The sequence below is a fragment of the Hemiscyllium ocellatum genome, chromosome 39, assembly GCF_020745735.1.
Source record: "Hemiscyllium ocellatum isolate sHemOce1 chromosome 39, sHemOce1.pat.X.cur, whole genome shotgun sequence".
NCBI classification, from domain to species: Eukaryota; Metazoa; Chordata; class Chondrichthyes; order Orectolobiformes; family Hemiscylliidae; genus Hemiscyllium; species Hemiscyllium ocellatum.
Genome location: NC_083439.1, coordinates 15,519,620 through 15,542,139, shown reverse-complemented (window position 1 = coordinate 15,542,139; position 22,520 = coordinate 15,519,620). Strand labels below are relative to the sequence as shown.

The 22,520-nt window shown below is 44.9% G+C and overlaps 1 protein-coding gene across 1 annotated transcript in view; it reads left to right on the top strand.

Moving 5' to 3' along the window:
• igdcc4 (immunoglobulin superfamily, DCC subclass, member 4) overlaps positions 1 to 22,520 on the top strand; it is a 144,767-nt gene that overhangs the window by 48,223 nt on the left and 74,024 nt on the right. The window contains exon 4 of the mRNA XM_060852974.1: positions 8,054 to 8,187. Within this exon, the coding sequence (XP_060708957.1) occupies positions 8,054 to 8,187 (134 nt within the window). The remainder of the gene's footprint in view (positions 1 to 8,053; positions 8,188 to 22,520) is intronic.

Here is a 22,520-nt window from a genome sequence, read left to right as displayed (position 1 = left end):
TTCATTTGGTTTATCATCACCCAATAAAGGTATAGTATATTTGCCAATTATGTGAGCCCAGCTAAAGTGAATACTGTGTCCATATTGACCATTTAAATTGAGGGTTAATGCTTCATTGCTGAACTGATTTTTTTTTTGCCACCTCTGGCACCAAATAGCGACTGGCACCAGTAGAGAATCTTGTGGGATGTCTGTTGTAGTTTGATGAAAATAATTGTCAATTGAGCAGGGACACTTGAAACAAATAGAACTAGAGACTGTTTATAATTCATAGGTATAATTATGTTCATTGTTGGCCAGTTAGACTCTTCCCTCAAGAGATATATTAAACTAAGTGAAAATCTTATTGCATTTCAAGTACGTAGAACTGACATTTTAAGACATGCAGGAAGCCAAACTCCTTGCTCAGGCATTGGTCAGTGTTGCCAGTAGAGTTATTATTTGGATAGATGTTTTAGTCATTTAATAGCCTTAGTTTTAATGTTAATGCATACAAAAGAAAACAACTGTACAGTGTTCCAAGTTTAATCAGCACATTTTACTCATTATAATCTAAACAAGACTGAGAACGTATCCAGATTGTTATGATTTCAACTGTCCAGTAGTAACATAAGTCAGATCACAGACTTGGTGGATTATATTCTGTTATTTTTCTGGGAGGGAGTTTCCCTGGGAAGTCTCAACATTGCCTCTGGATACTGTGAACTCTCATGATATGAGGTCAGACGTGGGTAAGGAATCTTTCTGCTAATTACCACATACCATCCTTCCTCAGCTGATGAATCAATATTCCTCCATGTTGAACAACATTTGGAGGAGGCACTGAGGGTAGCAAGGACACATAACGTACTCTGGATGTAGGACTTCAACATCCACCACTGAGTGTGGTTCGGCAGCAGTATCACTGATTGAGCTGGCCTCATAAAATACATAGTTGCTCATCTGGGTTTGTGGAAGGTGGTGAGGGAATTCACATAGGAAAAGCATACTTGATTTTATCCTTACCAATCTGCTGGCTCTACATGCTCTGTCCATGATAGTATTGGTAAGAATGACCACCGGTAAGAGTCCTTGTGGAGACAAAATCCCGCCTTCACATTGAGAATACCTTCCATCATGTTGTATGGCACTGTCGCCCAGCTAAATGGGACAGACTTCGAACAGAACTAACAGATCAAGACTGGGCATCCATCCAGTGCTGTGTGTCATCAGCATCATACTCCAACACAATCTGCAACCTCGTGACCTGGCATATCCTCCCCTCTACCATAACCATCAAGCCAAGGGATTAACCCTGGTTGAATGGACAGTGCAGGAGGGCATGCCAGGAACAACACCAGGCATATCTAAAAATAGGTTGTCAACCTGGTGAAGCTACTGAACAGGACGACTTAGATATAAAACAATACAAATAGCAGTACAAGCTCTGATAGACAGAGCTAAGTGATCCCACAACCAAGGAATCGGATCTAAGTTTTGCAGCCCTGTCACGTTCAGTCATGATTGTTGGTGGACAATTAAGCAACTCACTGGAGCAGGAGACTCCACAAATATCTCCATCCTCAATGATGGAAGAGTCCAGCACCTCAGTGCGAAAAAGAGTTTGGAGCATTCACAATAATCTGAGCCAGACAGGCCCAGTGAATGATTCCTCTCAATCCCATCCACTGGCCCCAGCGTTACAGATGTAGTTTTTAGCCAGTTCAATTCACTGCACCCAATATCAAGAAAAATTTGGAGGCGTTGGATACTGCAAAAGCTGAGAGATTTGGCAACATTCTAGCATTAGTGCTGAAGACTTGTGCCCCAGAACACACCACATCAGTAGCCAAACTATTTCAATACATCTACAACATTGGCATCTACCTGACAATATGAAACATTGCCCAGAATGTACTGAACACAAAAGTCGGACAAATCTAGTTCAGCTAATTATTGCCCCATCAGCCCTTTTCTCAACTATCAATAAAGTGATAGAAGGTGTCATCAATAGTGCTACCAATCACATGCTTGGCAAAAAGCTGCTCATTCATGCCCAGTTTTTGTTCTACCTGGACCACTCACCTCCTGACCTCATTGTAGCTTTGGTTCAAGCATGAACAAAAGAGCTGAATTCTGGAGGTAAGTTGAGAGTGATAGCCCTTGATATCAAAGCCATGTTTGACTGAGTGTGACATCAAAGAGCCCTGGCAAAACTGGAATCAGCAAGAATCAGGGGGAAATATCTCTGTCGGTTGGAGTCATACCTGGCATATAGGTTGTGGTGGTTACAAGTCAGTCATCTCTGCTCCACGTCATCTCTGTACGAGTTCCTCAGTGTAATGTCCGAGGCCAAACCACCTTCAGCTGCTTTGTTAATGAGCTTCTCTCCACCATATGGTCAGAAGTAGGAATGTTTGCTGATGGTTGTACAATATTCAGCACGATTTGTGATTCCTCCGTCTTAAGCAGTCCATGTTCGAATGCAACAAGAATTGGACAACGTCCTTAGCTTGAAAAGTGTGGTGCTGGAAAAACATAGCATGTCAGGCAGCATCCGAGGAGCAGGAGAATTGACGTTTCGGGCGTAAATGTCGATTCAGTTGCTCCTCGGATGCTGCCTGACCTGATATGCATTTCCAGCGCCATATTTCTCGACTCTAATTTCCGCTATTTGAAGTCCTCACTTTTTCCAACATCCAGGCTTGGGCTGATAAGTGGCGCAACACAAATGCCAGGTAATGGCCATCTCTAGTTAGAGACAATCTGACTATTGTCACTTGACATTCAATGGCCTTATCATCACTGAATCCATTGCTATCAACATCCTGGGGATTACTATTGACCAGAAACTGAAATGGATTTACCATATAAAAACAAGTTAAAGGCTTGGAATACTGCAGTGAGTAACTCCCCATCTCACTCTCTCTCAAAGCCTCTCCACCATCACCGAGCACAAGTCAGGAGTGTTTGGAATGCTTCTCACTTGCCTGATGAGTGCAGCTCCAATAACACTCAAGAAACTTGACACTATCCAAGACAAAACTCTCCACTGAACTGGTACAATATGCACAAACATCTATTCATCCGCTACAAGTGCTTATTTGCAGCAGTGTATACTACATACCAGTTGCACTGCAGAAAGTTTACTAAGATCCTTAGACAGCACCTTCTAAACCCATGGCCACTTTCATCTAGATGGACAAGAGCAGCAGACATAAAGGAACATCACCACCTGTAAGTTCCTATTTCAAACCAATCACCATCCTGATTTGGAAATATGTTGCCATTCCTTCACTATTGCTAGTTCACAATCCTAGTATTTCCTCCGTTAGGGCATAATGGGTCTGTACAGCACATGGACTGCATTCTTACTAATGGGTTTGAACTTCGCAGTGACCTACTCTGCAGTTTGGTCTCGTGTAATTACCTGAGAGGAAAGCTAATTTTTGAAGTATATTTTTTCTGTATTGTATTTGCACTAACCACTATGTACATCAGAGATTGTTGCTTTTTTAGTTTTTTAAAAAAACTATTTTTAAATTTGAATGATTCATTATAGCCTTTGTCCACACATGGACAAAGTTGCTGAGCTCCAGAGGTGAGGTGACAGTGACTGTACCTGGCATCAGGTAGCATTTGACGCAGTATGACTTTCAACCTGTGGAAAGCTGGAGTGGGTTTCCTGGATAAAGTTCCCAATTAGTTGGAGTCATACCTTGCAGAAAGGAAGATGGCTGTGGTTGTTGAGGCTGAATTATCTGAGATACATGGTATCACTCGAGGCATTACTCAGAATGGTGTCATAGGCTCATCTGTCTTCGGCTGCTTTATCAGTTGCCTTCCCTCCATCATAGGATCAGCAATGAGAATGTTCATTGATGATTGCACAATGTATGACTCTTCTTTGTTGTCCATAAGCAGCACGAACTAAACAACATTCAAGCTTGAACTGGCAAGTTAAACCAGCACCACGCAGATGCCAGGCAATTAACATCTGAACTGAAAGAATCTACCCATGATATTGAATAGCATTATCCTCACTGAACCCCCACGAACAACATCGTGGAGATTATAATTGAGCAGAAACTGCACTGGATAAATCACACAAATACAGTGGCTATCGGAGCAGGTTGTAATGCTGCAAAGACTTACTCATCACCTGTCTTCACGAAGCCATCTATAAGGCCATAAGTATGTTGGCCTTTGTTACTCCTAATTTCACATCTTCTTGAAATAATATAAACTTGCAGTGATACATAATTTTGGTGAGACCACACCAGGAGTAGTATGTGCAATTTTGGCCTCCTACTTATGGAGGGATATACTTGCCATAGAGTAAGTGCAATACAGGTTCATGAAACTAATTCTTGGAATGATGGGTTTATTTCTGAGGAATTTATAAAAAGCCTGAGCCTTTGTTATATGTAGGTTAAAAGAATAAAAAGTAATCTCATTTTACATAAAAAGTTATTATAGGGCTATACAAGGCAGATGCCAGATGTGTTTTTCCACTTGCTTGGAATGGATGTGGGGGTTCTAGAATCAGAAGATCTCAAAATAAGGGTCACCCATTTAAGACTGAGATGAAAAGGACTTTCTTCATGCAGAGCACGATGGATATTTGGAATTCTCTCCCAGTTGGCTGTGGGGACTTTATCATTGAGTATGTTGAAAACTTGAGATTTCCAACTAGATTTCAGCCATGATCTCTCTGAATTCTGTTTAAGTCTGGAGTTTGATGGAGTACTCTGTGTTCCTTGATGAGTGTTGCTCCAACAACATGTGAAAAACTTGACACTATCCAGTGAAAAGCGGCCTGTTGATTGGCACTCCATCCACCCCATTCAGTGTTCACTCTCTTCGCCAATGATGCATCAATGTAGTTTGTACCACCTACAAGATGAACTGCAGCAATTCATGTAGAGTCCTTTGAGAGTACATTACAAACTCATACCTGTACCACCTTGAAGTACAAGAATGTGAGATCATCAACATCTACAAGTTCCCCTCCAAGCCATGCACCATCCTAACTTGGAGCTTCACTGTCATTGGGTCAAAACCTCCCTAATAGCACTGTGCTCTCCAAGGATTGCAGTAATGACTCGTTGACACCTTGTCTTGGGCAGTTTAGGAAAGGGCAATAACTGCTGGCCTAGCAAGTGATGCCCACATCCCACGAGCAAGTTGGAAAACGGTCTTGAGTGACTGAATGTGAGCAAATCTGACCACTAAGATTAGGAGGAGAGGTAGCCAGGTAGTGCAGGAATCTCCTGTGGCTATTCCCATCTAAAATGTTTTTGAATACTGAGGTTTTGGGGGGGGGGGGGGGGGCGGGGGGGAGTGCAGGCTCAGGAGAGTATAGCACTGACAGCCAGGTTTCTGGTATTGTGACTGGCTGTACTGTAATGAGGGGTATGTCAGGTCCCAAGCAGTTGATTGTAACAGGAGACTCTATAGTTTGGGGCACAGACAGATGTTTCTGTGGCCATCTAGTGAGACATCAGGATGGTGTCTTGCCTCCCTGGTGCAAGAGTCAAGAATGTCTTGGAGAGTGCAGAATATTCTGAAAGGGGAGAGTGACCAGCAAGCGGTTGTTGTGCACATTGGTACCAATGACATAGATATGGAAAGGGATGAGGTTCTGTAGACTGAATATAGGAAACTAGGTAGGAGGTTAAAAAATATGTCCTTGAGGATAGGAATATCTAGACTACTACTACTAGTGAGAGTAGAGATTGGAGGATAGAGCAGATAAATGTGTGGCTGAGGAGCTGGGGGTGGGGGAGTTGTTTAGGGACACTTGGAAGGTAGCAAAGAGTCAGAGGAGATGACCTGGGGGTTGCAGTGAGAGAGAGTGACTCACTCAGATTCTTGTAGAGAGAGGAGGAGAACTTCTTCAAGGGAGGCATCCTCGGAAGAGGATTCGCAGTAATTTACAAAAGAATGTTTCTCTCTGTCATGTATGAAACTTTCTTACTATATCAGTTTCAGCCTTTGTGTTTTCCTAGCCTGTAAGGGTACTGAAACATTTACTTTCTAGAACAGTCAAGATTAGGGAGCTGAGCTTCATAAATTCAAATCTGCTCAGTGTGGTATACATGAAAATGTATCAGGATTGTTCTATTCCATGCATATTCCACTCAGTTTATTAAATTACAAGTTATTTTTCTTTTGAGTGTGAGTTTTGTTAAGAGTCTTCAATATAAGCTAGAAATTCAGTTATCCAAAGTCCAACTGTGAAATATGCGCAGTTTCCAGCCCTTGAGGGGAGAAGGAAGTATTGCCACACATTTCACAAGTGAACAGATGTTATCACCTTATTTACACCATTCCATTAACACTAAGAAAAGATGTCCTTAATTCTTCTGAACAAATGGGCACTAAGATTAGGAGGAGAGGTAGCCAGGTAGTGCAGGAATCTCCTGTGGCTATCCCCATCTAAAATGTTTTTAAATACTGAGGTTGGGGGGGAGGAGTGCAGGCTCAGGAGAGAATAGCACTGACAGCCAAGTGCTTATCTGCATCTCCTGTAGCAGATATGTAAGGCTACATGCTTTCTCAAAGTTGAAAAGGTTAGATCACATGGGATCCAGGGAGATCTAGCCAATTAGTTACAAAATTGGCTTAAAGCTAGGAGTCAAAGGGTGGTGGTAGAGGATTGCCTTTTGGACTGGAGGCCTGTGATTAGCGGTATGCCGCAAAGATTGGTGCTGGGTCCACTGCTTTTTGTCTTTTGAATGTGAATACAGGAGGTATGGTTAATAAGTTTGCAGGTGACAACCAAAATTGGTGTAGTGGACAGTGAAGAAGATTATCTCAGAGACTAACAGGACCTTGATCGGGTGGGCCAATGAGCAGCAGGTGGGGTTTAATTTAGATAAATGTGAGGCAAAAACAGAGCAGGATTTACACAGTTAATGGTAGAGCCCTGGGGAGTGTTGTTGAACAAAGAAGTCCTAGAAGTGCAAGTGCACGGTTCTTTTAAAGTGGAGTTGCAGATGGACAGGGTGTTGAAGAAGGCATTTGGTATGCTTGCCTTCATTGGCTGAAATATTGAGTGCAGGCGTTGGGATGTCATGTTGCAGCTGCGCAGGACATTAAGGTAGGCCACTTTTAGAATACTACGTAGAGTTCTGTTTGTCCTTGAATAAGGAGATGTTGGTAAACTTGAAAGGGTGCGGAATAGATCTACAAAGATGTTGCCGGGACTAGAGGGTTATAAGGAGAGGCTGAATAGGCTGGGGCCTTTTTCATGGCACATTGGAGGCTGAGGGGTGACCTTATAGAGGTTTATAAAATTGAGAGACATGGATAGGGTGATTAACCAAGGTCGTTCTCCAAGGATGGGGGAGTCCAAAGCTAGAGAGCATGGGTTTAAGGTGAGAGGAAGAAGATTTAAAAGGACCCGAGGGGTACGTTTATCACACAGGGTGGTATATGTGTGGAACGGGCTGCCAGAGGAAATGGTAGAGGCCAGTACAATTAAAACATTTAAGAGGCATCGGGAAAGGTATATGAATAGGAAGGGTTTAGAGGGATATGGGCCAAATACTTGCAAATAGAACGAGGTCAGATTGGAATATCACGGCTTGGAGTTAGACCAAAGGGTCTGTTTCTGAGCTGTATGACGTGACTAAGTCTTGTTTGCCATAAGCATTAACAATATGGAAAAGTGAAGTCAGAGATTAGTCTCTGAAGCTTGAATATTTGAGTGCTATAAAAATGTTTGACCTTGAAACTGGTTTCCTTTTGACTTTTATAGTCTATTTGATAAAACAACTTTCACGTTATGTAATTTGATTTATTTATGTTCTTCCTGCAGTACCTTGCGTGGAAAAAATAAAATATTTATTTCAAGTATACTTTCTAAAATATCTTAACATTTGCATCTCAAAAAGTAGATCATTCGATTTTGGTCATTCTTACAGTGGACAAATTAAGATATTTTAAATTGATTTCAAATTGGTTGCATCATCACCATCAGATAAATACAGAAATACTGTGATGTATTATAAAAATAATTCCTGTTGATTACTAGTTGTAACTCATTGCAACTGTGGGTGTTTTTCAGATTTATAGTCCTCCCAAATGGAATTCTGCAAATTGTATATGTGCAAGAGGCTGATGCGGGAGAATATCGCTGTTTAGCTAAAAGTGGAATGTGGACACTCTACAGTCAGCATGCTACTCTCACTGTATTAGAAGGTAATGTGATGTAGCTAAATATAACCTTAGAAGAAAATTGATTTATCATGGAATTAACATCAAAGCTAGTAAAAGCAATAAAGAATCATAATTGAATCCTGTAAGTTAGGGTTTAACAAAAAAAATCACTTGAAATTCCATTTCAGTGTAAATTTTTTAGACTTTATATTCAGAGGAGTCTCATAGTTAACCGTAGGTTTAGGTTTCTGTCCAGTATGGATAGGTAGGAGAAAGTGAGGACTGCAGATGCTGGAGATCAGAGTCGAAGAGTGTGATGCTAGAAAAGCACAACCGGTCAGGCAGCATCTGAGGAACAGGAGAGTCAATGTTTTGGGCATAAACCCTTCATCAGGAATGAGAGCCTTCTTGAGTATATATAGGTATTCAAATGCGGGTCTATAGTTAGTGCAGAATTAAATGCATGATAGACATTCATTCTGTTCGCATGTTACAGGGAAACGAATGATTTTTAATTTCACAAAGCTTGATCCACAGAAGTTGAAATGGCATATGTACAATCAAGTGCTTCAGTTTTTTATTGTCATAACCTTATATCTTTTTGGGGTTTGATATCAGTGGTTTATCTTGTCTGACATCCTTGATGATTTTAAAAAGGCTTTAGCTGAAATCAGTGAAACCAAGGTCCTTAGTAAAGGATTGCAGTAACATGCTTGATTTTAAAAGTATTTGATTATGTAATGGTTAAATATAAGCATATCAATAGTTTAGAAACTGTAAATCCAGGGTCCTTTGGCCATGTTGTTTAAGTGCCAGTACTAGAAAGGTTTCTGAAACTGAGAAATGCTGTGTAAGTGATGGGGGTGAAGGAATTGACTTTTTTCCATACTTGTGTTACGCTACTACTTGCATAATACGTGAACCATCCATGTATTATTCAGATGTCCTGTGGAGTGTCTTAATCCCATCACTTCTTTTAAATGCTGATTTACAGTCCAAACTAAGCATCAACAAAAATAATTAGAGAAGCCCTCTTCCTTAAGCCTTATGTACAAATGTTCATTGTGGAAACAGGATCATAAAATGGAGTTTATTGGCTTCCACTAATCAAAATTGTAGCTTTATGTATATAAATTTAGTGCACATTTACTGCAATTCTATGTTTTTAGTTAGTCCCTGTATAAAATTACTCCATTTAATGTTGTTTTTCTTTAGTATCACTAATGGGGGCTGTAATCATGCTGAGTATTATGACCTTTAAACTGGTTTCTGTTTAACATTGTTTCCTATTTTGGAGTAGTCGTTCGCACAACTGATGCATTCAGACGTCCACAAGGGACATTAACGCTATTTGATTTTTATAGCTTTTGTTGAAATTTCTAATTTACAACAGTTTCATTGCAGATATACATTCACTGCACAGTAATTTTTTTTCAAGAAAGGAAATAGACATATAGGCCTTTTTCTGTGACCACCAAGAATGTCTGTTATTTTATAACATTAATACAGCACCCTGCAAGCATTGTCAATCTTTCCCTAATAATCTTGTCATTTGATTGGTGTTAATGAGTTTAGACATTTGTTCATTTCTGCTTGTGGATTTAGCACTCCCATTCCGTATTTATTTCTTAATTCATTGCTTCCGGGGTTAGGTTTGAGGCATACCTGTATCCATATAGATTAGATCTGGCTAGTGCATCTTATGTCAAGGAAGCTACTGTTGGACACTTCATTTTCTAGCTGTCTAGTGAGTTAACTGTTTCAGATTGCCTGCTTGCCATTCAAACTTGAATAAGTTTGTTTCCTCCACCTAAAAATTGGGACTGTCAAAACAATTACATTTAATCATCTTCACATTCCAAGTTTGTGTTGTTAATGTGACAGAATTTCCAAGGGATATTATACAAAAAATTCAGGTCACAAATCTTGGGCAAAGAGTTAGGCTTAAGTACTGCCTTAAAGGAGAAGAGAGGTTTAAAGAGGGAATTCGAGACTGTATCACACAAGTAGCTAAAGGTGTAACCACCAGTGGACCAAATAGCGAGAATACTAATGGCTAGATAGAGACCTCCTGAATAGTTAAGAGATGGGATGGTTGAGGTTATAGAAAGGATTAAAATTTTAACATTGAGGTGTTGCCAAACCAAGAGCCATTGTAGGCCAACAAGTACAGGAGTGATAGGTGAAAGGAACTTAGTATCATTGTTAGAATGTAGTGAATAGATGTTTGAATGAGCTCCAAGTTTACAGAGGATGTAAGGTGGAAGATTAGCCAAGAGAATAATGGAATGTTCAAGACTAAAAATAACAATAGCATCAACAAAGTTTTCAGCAACAGATGAGCTGAAGTAAGGGTAGAAATGGACAATATTACAAAGATAGGCAATTGGAGATGAAGAGAATATGGAGTTAAATAGGTTAGCAAGGTTGGAAGTGGTCTGATTCAGTGTCATACAGCGTCCAAACAGAGTGGATTGCAGACAGTGGCGAGGCAATAGAGTTTGCAATGGATCAACAACAGTGGCTTTGGTCTACTTGATTTTTGTTTTGAAAGTAGTACAATATTAAAGATACACAGCATTATTGGAGGTGCTATCCTTAGGGTTAGTTATTATGCTGAACCCCATCTACCTGTACAGATAGATGAATGACATATATTAATGCTGTTTGAAGAAAAAGTCATTAAAAATAAAGTAGATCAACTGTCCCATTGATCTCATTAGTTGTTTGCACTATCTTTCTATGAATGATTGTTTATACCTTATTTTTGAAGTAACATAGAATCAAAGAATTCCTACTCTGGAGGCATGCAAATCGGCCCATCAAATCCATACTGACCCTCTGAAGAGCATCCCCCCAGACCCAACCCCTACTCTATCCTGTAGCCTTGTATTTCCTATGGTTAATCCACCTAGACTGCACTATGGGCACTGTGGACACTATGTGCAATTTAGCATGGCCAGTCCACCTAATCTACGAATCTTTGGACTGTGGGAGGAAACCAGAGCACGTGGAAGAAACCTGCACAGACACAGGGAGAACATGCAAAGTCCACACAGACATCCAAGGGAAGAAACAAACCCGCTGCAAATGTGTTGCTGGTCAAAGCACAGCAGGCCAGGCAGCATCTCAGGAATAGAGAATTTGACGTTTCAAGCATAAGCCCTTCATCAGGAATAAGAGAGAGAGCCAAGCAGGCTAAGATAAAAGGTAGGGAGGAGGGACTAGGGGGAGGGGCGATGGAGGTGGGATAGGTGGAAGGAGGTCAAGGTGAGGGTGATAGGCCGGAGTGGGGTGGGGGCGGAGAGGTCAGGAAGAGGATTGCAGGTTAGGAGGGCGGTGCTGAGTTGAGGGAACCGACTGAGACAAGGTGGGGGGAGGGGAAATGAGGAAACTGGAGAAATCTGAGTTCATACCTTGTGGTTGGAGGGTTCCCAGGCGGAAGATGAGGCGCTCCTCCTCCAGCCGTCGTGTTGTTGTGTTCTGCCGGTGGAGGAGTCCAAGGACCTGCATGTCCTCGGTGGAGTGGGAGGGAGAGTTAAAGTGTTGAGCCACGGGGTGATTGGGTTGGTTGGTTCAGGCGGCCCGGAGGTGTTCTCTGAAGCGTTCCGCAAGTAAGCGGCCTGTCTCACCAATATAGAGGAGGCCACATCGGGTGCAGCGGATGCAATAGATGATGTGTGTGGAGGTACAGGTGAACTTGTGGCGGATATGGAAGGATCCCTTGGGGCCTTGGAGGGAAGTGAGTGTGGAGGTGTGGGCGCAAGTTTTACATTTCCTGCGGTTGCAGGGGAAGGTGCCGGGGGTGGAGGTTGGGTTGGTGGGGGGTGTGGATCTGACGAGGGAGTCACAAAGGGAGTGGTCCTTGCGGAACGCTGATAGGGGAGGGGAGGGAAATATATCCTTGGTGGTGGGGTCCGTTTGGAGGTGGCGGAAATGGCGGCGGATGATACGTTGTATGCGGAGGTTGGTGGGGTGGTAGGTGAGAACCAGTGGGGTTCTGTCTTGGTGGCGGTTGGAGGAGCGGGGCTCAAGGGCGGAGGAGCGGGAAGTGGAGGAGATGCGGTGGAGGGCATCGTCGATCACGTCTGGGGGGAATCTGCGGTCCTTGAAGAAGGAGGCCATCTGGGCTGTGCGGTGTTGGAATTGGTCCTCCATCCCCCATCACGAAGGACTCAAAGCCCTCCGCTTCTTCCTTTCCCGCCGCACCAACCAGTACCCTTCCACTGACACCCTCCTTCGACTGACTGAACTGGTCCTCACCCTGAATAACTTCTCTTTTCAATCCTCCCACTTCCTCCAAACTAAAGGAGTTGCCATGGGCACCCGCATGGGCCCCAGCTATGCCTGCCTCTTCGTAGGATATGTGGAACAGTCCATCTTCCGCAACTACACTGGCACCACCCCCCACCTTTTCCTCCGCTACATCGATGACTGTATTGGCGCTGCCTCGTGCTCCCACGAGGAGGTTAAACAGTTCATCAACTTTACTAACACCTTCCATCCCGACCTGAAATTCACCTGGACTGTCTCAGACTCCTCCCTCACCTTCCTAGACCTTTCCATTTCTATCTCGGGCGACCGCCTCAACATAGACATCTATTATAAACCGACTGACTCCCACAGCTACCTGGACTACACCCCCTCCCACCCTGCCCCCTGTAAAAACGCCATCCCATATTCCCAATTCCTTCGTCTCCGCCGCATCTGCTCCCAGGAGGACCAATTCCAACACCGCACAGCCCAGATGGCCTCCTTCTTCAAGGACCGCAGATTCCCCCCAGACGTGATCGACGATGCCCTCCACCGCATCTCCTCCACTTCCCGCTCCTCCGCCCTTGAGCCCCGCTCCTCCAACCGCCACCAAGACAGAACCCCACTGGTTCTCACCTACCACCCCACCAACCTCCGCATACAACGTATCATCCGCCGCCATTTCCGCCACCTCCAAATGGACCCCACCACCAAGGATATATTTCCCTCCCCTCCCCTATCAGCGTTCCGCAAGGACCACTCCCTCCGTGACTCCCTCGTCAGATCCACACCCCCCACCAACCCAACCTCCACCCCCGGCACCTTCCCCTGCAACCGCAGGAAATGTAAAACTTGCGCCCACACCTCCACACTCACTTCCCTCCAAGGCCCCAAGGGATCCTTCCATATCCGCCACAAGTTCACCTGTACCTCCACACACATCATCTATTGCATCCGCTGCACCCGATGTGGCCTCCTCTATATTGGTGAGACAGGCCGCTTACTTGCGGAACGCTTCAGAGAACACCTCCAGGCCGCCCGAACCAACCAACCCAATCACCCCGTGGCTCAACACTTTAACTCTCCCTCCCACTCCACCGAGGACATGCAGGTCCTTGGACTCCTCCACCGGCAGAACACAACAACACGACGGCTGGAGGAGGAGCGCCTCATCTTCTGCCTGGGAACCCTCCAACCACAAGGTATGAATTCAGATTTCTCCAGTTTCCTCATTTCCCCTCCCCCCACCTTGTCTCAGTCGGTTCCCTCAACTCAGCACCGCCCTCCTAACCTGCAATCCTCTTCCTGACCTCTCCGCCCCCACCCCACTCCGGCCTATCACCCTCACCTTGACCTCCTTCCACCTATCCCACCTCCATCGCCCCTCCCCCTAGTCCCTCCTCCCTACCTTTTATCTTAGCCTGCTTGGCTCTCTCTCTTATTCCTGATGAAGGGCTTATGCTTGAAACGTCGAATTCTCTATTCCTGAGATGCTGCCTGGCCTGCTGTGCTTTGACCAGCAACACATTTGCAGCTGTGATCTCCAGCATCTGCAGACCTCATTTTTTACTCGAAGAAACAAACCCGTCCCGTTTCCAGTGCGTGAGGCAGTAGTGCTAACCACCAAGTCACTGCGCTGCCCATTCACAGCAGTGAACATGTTCTAAAAACAAAAGATTTTTAGATCGATCTTAAATTTTTTCACATCACGCACAACTGAACAGCTTTTTTTCCCCCACCACCAGACCACCTGTGGTATCTTTAATCTATTAACGAGTACCACTTAATCAGACAATTGATTAATTTACATGCCAAGCTTGTTAAGGGGATTTTGTACATTCTTCGGTATGACTGTTTATTGAACCATTTGGGATTGTTACAAGTTCCTAGTCACATCAACCAATTGTCTTATCCCTAGTTAGTTATCAAAACAAACAGGTTAACTTTTGAAATTGAATGGCTCTCTTTTTATATGTTAGAAAATCAGAATAAATAATTGTCAATGAAGCAATAGTTTTGCCAGTAGTAAAGTATGAATACTTAGGTGTCAGTTTGTAAGATTATTAGTTATACACAAATACGTTTTGTTGATATTCTAGTCACCAATACCAGGTTAAATCTCAGATTAGTTATAAGGGGCTTGCCATTCTTCGATAATTTGTTGGGTAATTTTTCAAATCTTCAGTAGGATATGGTAACAGCAACAACAATTTGGACTTTCATAGGCTATCCCTCGATGCTTCATGGGCATAACAGTCAAAATTTGACACTGATCCATGTAAGGAGATAATTAGGTCAGATGACTGGAACTGAAAAGTTGTCGTTATGGACCTGACCTGAGTTGTTAGAAGTTGATGAGTGATATTAGAAGACCATACAACCTAAGCAAGCAATATTGATGTATGTTTTAAGGCATAACCAGACTACTTTCTTTTTCAGTCAGTACTATTTTAAATTAATCTTATAGTTCTCTGTTTTAAATGACATAAATTAAAATAATAAAGAATATTCTATTATAAAATCAAAAGATATAGGAGCAGAAATTAGGCCATTGAGCCCATCAAGTCTGCTCTGCTATTCAGTCATGGCTGATAAGTTTCTCAATCCCATTCTTCTGTCTTCGACTTGAAACCTTTGATCCCCTTAACAATAAAGAACCTATCTATCTCTAAAATGTACTCAAAGACCTGGCCTCCACAGCCTTCTATGGCAATGAATTCCACAGATTCACACTTGTCTGGCTGAAGAAGTTTTTCCTCATCTCTGTTCTTCATCTCCCTTTACTGTAAGACTCTGTCCTCAGGTCCTAGTCTCTCCTAATGGAAACATCTTCCAAATGTCCATTCTATCCAGGCCTTTCAGTGTTCTCCAAGTTTCAATTAGATCCTCCCTCATCCTAGTCTTCAAATGTTCCTCATATATTAAGTCTTTCATTCTTGGTTTCATTCTTGTGAACCTCCTCTGAACCCACTTCAGGTCCAGGTCCTTAGATATGGGGCCCAAAAATTGCTCACAATATTCTAAATATGGTCTGACCAGAGCTTTATAAATCCTCAGAAGTACATCCCTGCTTTTATATTCTAGTCCTTTTGAAATAAGTGCCAACATTCATTTGCCTTCTTAACTACCGAATCTACCTGCAAGTTAACATTAAGGGAATATTGGATTAGGACTCCCAAGTCCCTATGCACTTCAGATTTCTGATTTTTATCCCATTTAGAAAATTGTCTATGTCTCTAATCTTCATACAAAAGTGCATGACCTCAGGGTTGCTCTCGTATTCTATCTGCCACATCTTTGCCTACTCTCCTACTCTGTTTAAATCTTCCTTCAGCATCCTTGCCTCCTCACTACTAACTGTCCTGCCACCTATCTTTGTATCATGTTCAAACTTAGCCAGAATGCCCTTATCTCTTTCATCTAGATCATGAATGTATAAAGTGAAAGGTTATGGTCCCAACACTGATCCTTGCGGAACTCCACTGGTCGCTGGCTGCCATCCTGAGAAGGACCCTTTTAACCTCACTCTCGATTTCTTGCTAGACAACCAATCTTCTGTCCATGCTAGTACCTTGCCTCTCACACCATGTGTTGTTATCTTACTCTGCAGCCTCCTTTGCAGCATCTTGTTTGAGGCCTTCTGAAAGTCCAAGTAAATAGATTATCTATGCTGCTTGGTACCCCCTCAAAGTTTTGTCAGGTATGACCTCCCCTTCATGAACCCATGCTGCTTTTGCTCTATTTTACCCTGCATTTCCAAGTATTCAGAAATCTCATCCTCCAAAATGGACTCCCAAATCTTACCAACAACTGAGGTCAGGTGAATCAGCTTATAATTTTCTGTCTTCTGCCTGATTCCCTTCTTAAACAGTAGGGTTATAGTCGTGATTTTCCAGTTCTCTGGGACTCTTTCTGACTCTAGTGATTCCTGAAAGATCACCACTAACACCTCCACTATCTCTTCACTTATCTCCTTCAGAACTCTGGGGTGTAGTCCATCTGGTCCAGGTGATTTATTTAGAATATAGAACATAGAACAGTACAGCACAGAACAGGTGTTTCAGCCCACGATGTTGTGCCGACCATTGATCCTCATGTATGCACCCTCAAATTTCTGTGACCATATGCATTCCAGTAGTCTCTTAAATGTCCCCAATGACCTTGCTTCCACAACTGCTGCTGGCAATGCATTCCATGCTCTCTCAACTCTCTGTGTAAAGAACCCGCCTCTGACATCCCCTCTATACTTTCCTCCAACCAGCTTAAAACTATGACTCCTCATGTTAGTCATTTCTGCCCTGGGAAATAGTCTCTGGCTATCGACTCTATCTATGCCTCTCATTATCTTGTATGCCTCAGTTAGGTCCCCTCTCCTCCTCTTTTTCTTCAGACCTTTCAGTTTTTCTAGCACCTTCTCCTTGGTGATGGCTACCATACTCCCCTTTGACCCCCTGACTCTTGAATTTTTGGGATGCTAATCATGTCTTCTGCTGCGAGGACTGACGCAAAGTACTTGTTCAGTTCCCCTGCTATTTCTTTGTTCTCCATTACTACTTCCCGAGTATCATTTTTCAGCGGCCCAATGTCCACTTTTGCCTCTCTTTTATCCTTTATATCTCTAAAGAAACTCTTGGATTCTTTTATAATACTGGCTGGTTTACCTTCCTATTTAATCTTCCCCCTCCTTATTTCTTTTTTTTTTGTTGTCCTCTGTTGGTCTTTGTAGACTTTCCCACTACCTTCTTTTTTATTTCAAAAATATACTTTATTCATAAAATATTCATAAAATAATTTGATACACTGTACATTAGGTAATGCCATACATATGTCAACATTTCCATACACAGCTCAGAATTATCTTATTATATACAAGTCTGTGCATTTCTCACTCATATGCCCATATATTAAGCTGAGGCGTCAGCAGAGCCCAAATGACTGCATGGGCACCCTGATCTTCTTTAGGCAGGCAGATGTTAAACGGTAGTCTTTCCCCACCGTGCCTTGGCGGCAGCTGCCCCAAGCTTCAACGCGCCCCTCAACACGTAGTCCTGGACCTTGGCATGTGCCAGTCTGCAACACTCAGTCGGGGTCAACTCCTTCAGCTGGAAGATCAACAGGTTTTGGACCACCCAGAGAGCGTCCTTGACCGAGTTGATGATCCTCCAGGCACAGTTGATATTCGTCTTGGTGTGCGTCCCGGGGAACAGGCCGTAGAGCACGGAGTCCCGCGTCACGGCACTGCTCGGGACAAACCTCGACAAACACCACTGCATTCCTCTCCAGACTTCGTCTGCATAGGCACATTCCAGAAGGTGGTGTGTGACAGTCTCTTCCCCCCCTGCAGCCGCTTCGAGGGCAACATGCGGTGCGGCTGAGAGTCCGAGCGTGCATAAATGATCTCACAGGCAGAGCCCTTCTCACCACCAGCCAAGCCATGTCTTGGTACTTATTGGAAAGTTCTGGCGATTAGGCATTTTGCCAAATTGCTTTGACAGTCTGCTCAGGGAACCACTCAACAGGATCCGCCCTCTCCTTTTCCCGAAGGGTCTCAAGGATGCTACGTGCTGACCACTTCCTGATGGACTTGTGGTCAAAGGTGTTTCTCTTCAAAGATTTCTCCACGAAGGACAGGTGGTACGGAACGGTCCAACTACTCGGAGCGTTCCGCGGCAGTGAGGCCAGGCCCATCCTTCGCAACACCGGGGAAAGGTAGAACCTCAGTACGTAGTGACACTTGGTGTTTGCGTACTGGGGATCCACGCACAGCTTGATGCAGCCACACACAAAGGTGGCCATCAGGGTGAGGGTGGCATTGGGTGTATTTTTTCCCCCGTTGCCCAGATCTTTGTACAGTGAGTCCCTTCAGACCCGGTCCATCTTTGAACTCCATATAAACTGGAAGATGGCCCGGGTGACTGCAGCAGCGCAGGTTCTGGGAATAGGCCAGACCTGTGCCACATACAACAGCAATGACAGTGCCACACACCTGATGACCAGGTTTTTTTCCCATGATGGAGAGCGACCGTAACCTCCATCTGCCCAGTTTCTGCCTCACTTTACTGATACGCTCCTCCCAAGACTTGGCGCACGCCCCAGCCCCCCCGAACCAAATACCCAGCACCTTCAGGTGGTCGGTCCTGACGGTGAAGGGGATCGAGGATTGGTCGGCCCAGTTCTCGAAGAGCATGGCCTCGCTCTTGCCTCGGTTTACCTTGGCCCCCGAGGCCCGCTCGAACTGGTCACATATGCACATGAGTCTGCGCACGGACAGCGGATCCGAGCAGAAAACGGCGACGTCATCCATGTACAGGGAGGCCTTAACCTGCAGGCCCCCGCTGCCAGGAATAGTCACCCATCTCAAGCTCGCATCCTTCCTGATGGACTCGGCAAATGGCTCTATGCAGCACACAAACAAGGCAGGAGAGAGAGGGCAGCCCTGCCTGACTCCAGATCTGACTGGGAAGCTATCTGATTCCCACCCATTGATTGAGACTGCACTGACGATGTTGGTGTAGAGCAGTCTGATCCAATTGCAGATTCCCTCCCCAAAGCTCATTTTGGAGAGGGCATCTCTCATATACCTGTGTGATATCCTGTCAAAGGCTTTCTCCTGGTCCAGGCTGATCAGGCAGGCATCCAACCCTCTGTCTTGCACGCAGGCGATCGTATCCCTGAGGAGTGCGAGACTCTCAGCGATCTTCCTGCCCGGCACAGCACAGGTTTGGTCAGGGTGAATCACCGACCCCAGAGCAGACCTGACCTGGTTGGCGATTATCTTTGACAGGATTTTGTAATCCGCATTCAACAGTGTGATCGGTCTCCAATTTTTGAGTTCCTCCCTCTCCCCCTTCCGCTTGTAGATGAGGGTGATGATGCCTTTCCTCATGGATTCCCTCATGGTACCCGCCTGAAGCATACTGACATACACCTCCAGCAGGTCCTGGCCAATCAAGCCCCACAGAGCGGAATAGAGCTCGACCGGTAAGCCGTCGCTTCCGGGAGTTTTATTCTTTTCGAAGGACTCGAGGGCCTTGGTCAGCTCGTCCAGAGATAGCGGCTGGTCCAGCCTCTCGTGTGTTCTGTCTTCTGAGACCTCCGTGATAGACGACAGGAACGACTGGGAGGCTGCGCTGTCGATCGGCTTCGCGTCAAACAGACTGGCATAGAAGGATTTACTGATTCTCATGACGTCAGCCTGAGATGACGTTATCGAGCCGTCTTCTTCCTTCAGGCTGCTGAGCACAGAGCTCTCTTTGTGCACCTTCTGGAAGAAGAAACGTGAGCACGTCTCGTCCTGCTCCACTGAGCGGACCCTGGACCGGAAGATTATCTTGGAAGCCTCCGAGGAAAAGAGCGAAGCTTGCTGGCCCTTCACCTCCTTGAGGTCCTCCGTGACATCGACCCCCACTGTCTGCAGCAGGAGCAGGTTCTGCATACTTTCCTGGAGCTGGGACAGTTTTCCCCGCCTCTCTCTCGCCTCCTGAACACCTTTGAGGATGAAGAACCTTTTGATGTTCCCTTTTACTGTTTCCCACCAGTCTGCTGGAGACTCAGAGGGGCTTCACGGTTCTCCAACCTGCGTAGTCCCTCTTGAGCTCCTCAATGTTTCCCGGGGTCAACAGCTTAGTGTTCAGCTTCCACGTTCCCTTACCCGCCTGCTGCTCGTCCTGTAGGTGACAATCGGCCAGCAGGAGGCAGTGGTCAGAGAAGAACACCGGCTTGACGTCGGTGGATCTGACCGAGAGCGTTCGGGACACAAACAGGTAATCTATCCTTGAGCGGATAGACCCGTCTGCCCGTGACCATGTGTATCTACGCTGTGCTCCATCTGCAGGGGTGCTGAAGACGTTGTGCAGCTTCCTCTTCGTGTTTTTTACTGTAATCCAATCCTCTGCCTCCTTTGATCCCTCCTCTTTCATTTCCTCCATCTGCCTTGAAGGAGCTTGGATCGGCTGCTGCACCTCCCTGCTGTCTGCCGTCTGCTCCACTACCGCCTGCTCTTCCTTCTGGGTGCCTCCAGGCACCATTTCCATGCTATTTTGTGGTGCCTTGCTGGTCTTTGTCGGTCCACGGCTCGTGTTGCCACCTCCGGCCATCTGTGTGTAAGTGGCGGCTCCTCGTCTTGGGCAGGCCTTGTTCATGTGGCCCGCCTCTCCGCACAGGTTACAGTTCTTGGCCTCCTCACAATCCTTGGTCGGGTGCCTTCCTGTTTGCAGTTTCGGCATACGGTCACCTTACAGTCGGCCGCCATGTGGCCTGACCTCCCGCAGGTTCGGCACACCTTCGGCTGCCCTGTGTATGTCAGGTAGCCTCTGCTTCCTCCGATGGCGAAGCTGGAGGGTGGGTAGAGGATGTTCCCGCTGCCATCGACCCTCAGGGTTACCTTGACTTGTCTTTTGCTGGTCCAGATCCCGAAAGGATCGACCACATCGGTGCTTTCTCCTTCGACCTGGACATACCTCTTCAAGAAGGTGAGAACATCTGCCGCTGGGACAAAAGGGTTGTACATTTGGATTGTAACAATCCGACTCCTCTGCGCAGGAAGCACACACAACGGGACCACTGACAAGATGGAGAACAGAGGTTCCCCACTACCCTCTGCCACATTAAATGCTTTCTCTTTTGCTTTTATGCTGTCCCTGACTTCCGTTGTTGCCTCGTCATCCCTTTAGTATGCTTCTTTTCCCTAAGGGTGATTTTTTTGCTGTCTCCCCCAGATTACTCCCGGAAGCTCCTGTCATTGCTGTACCACTGTCTTTCCTGCTAGGTTCCCCTCTCAGTCTATCCTGGCCAGCTCTTCACTCATGCCTCTGTACAGGTTGTTCTGTTATAAAGCGCATTTCATTAACACAAATTGGCTATAACGTGATTGGTGAACTGTGGAACTGTTTGCTTAATGTGAACGGTTTTCCATAGTGTGATTTTCTATATCGTGGGGTTGCAGAGGAATGCAACTGTAGTTGTCTTTATTCGACTATGATACTGTAACATCTGATTACTGCTTCTCCATCTCAAATTGCAGAGTGAATTCTATCATATTACGGTCACTGCCTCCTAAGGGATCCTTCACATTAAGTTCCCTTATCAAGGGATGAAGACTGGGAGCCAAATATCCAAGGATACACATCCTATCGAAAAGACAGGGAGGTGGGCAGAGGGGTGCCTCATTACACATCACTAAATCCAGAATTGCCTATTCCCTACTGGGCTCGACCACAAGCCGCTCCAAAAAGCCATTGGTAGACGTTACACAAATTCCTTTTCTTGCGATCCACTATCCACAACCCGATTTTCCCAATCTGCCTGCATATTAAAATCCCCCATGATAACTGTAACCTTGCCTTTTTTACACACGTTTTCTATCTCCTTGTGTATCTTGTGCCCCATACCCTGAGTATTGTTTGGACTACTGCCTCTACGTAACTCCCACTTTTTTTTTTAATCTTTGCGGTTCCTGAACTCTGCTCACACAGATTCTACATCATCAATTTAATTCCATTTTTTATTAATAAGGCAACCCCACCCCTCTGCCCACCTGCCTGTCTTTTCAATAGGATGTGCATCCTTGGTTAGTTGGCGCTTGGTCTTGATCCCCTTGCAGTCACACCTCATTGATGCTCACCTTCTCATATCTGCCAATTTTAATCTGCGCCACAAGTTCATTTACCTTATTTTGTATACTGTGTGCATTCAAATATAATACCTTCAATCCTGTATTTACCATCCCTCAGTTAGATTCTGACCCTTTCTAGATACTCTGTTCTATTTTGTGTTCTTGAGACTTTAGTAACCTCTCCTGAGTTCTTCTTTATTTTCATACTTTTCTATGCAGTTCAATCCACCCCCACAGAGGTTAACCTGCTGCTTTGTTATACTACTTGGAGTTTTAAGGCCCTCCCCCTCCTCAGTCCTGTTGACCACCCTATTTACTCTTTTTGCTAGAACATTAGTCCCAGTTCAGCTCAGGTGGTGACAGTCCCAAAGATAGAGATTCCTCCTGTTCCAAAACTAATGCGAGTGCCCCATGAAATGGAACCCTTCTTTTCTACATGTTTACTTCCCTTATTCTCATGTCACTATGCCAGTTTGCATGTGGCTTGTGTAATAATCTGGAGATTATA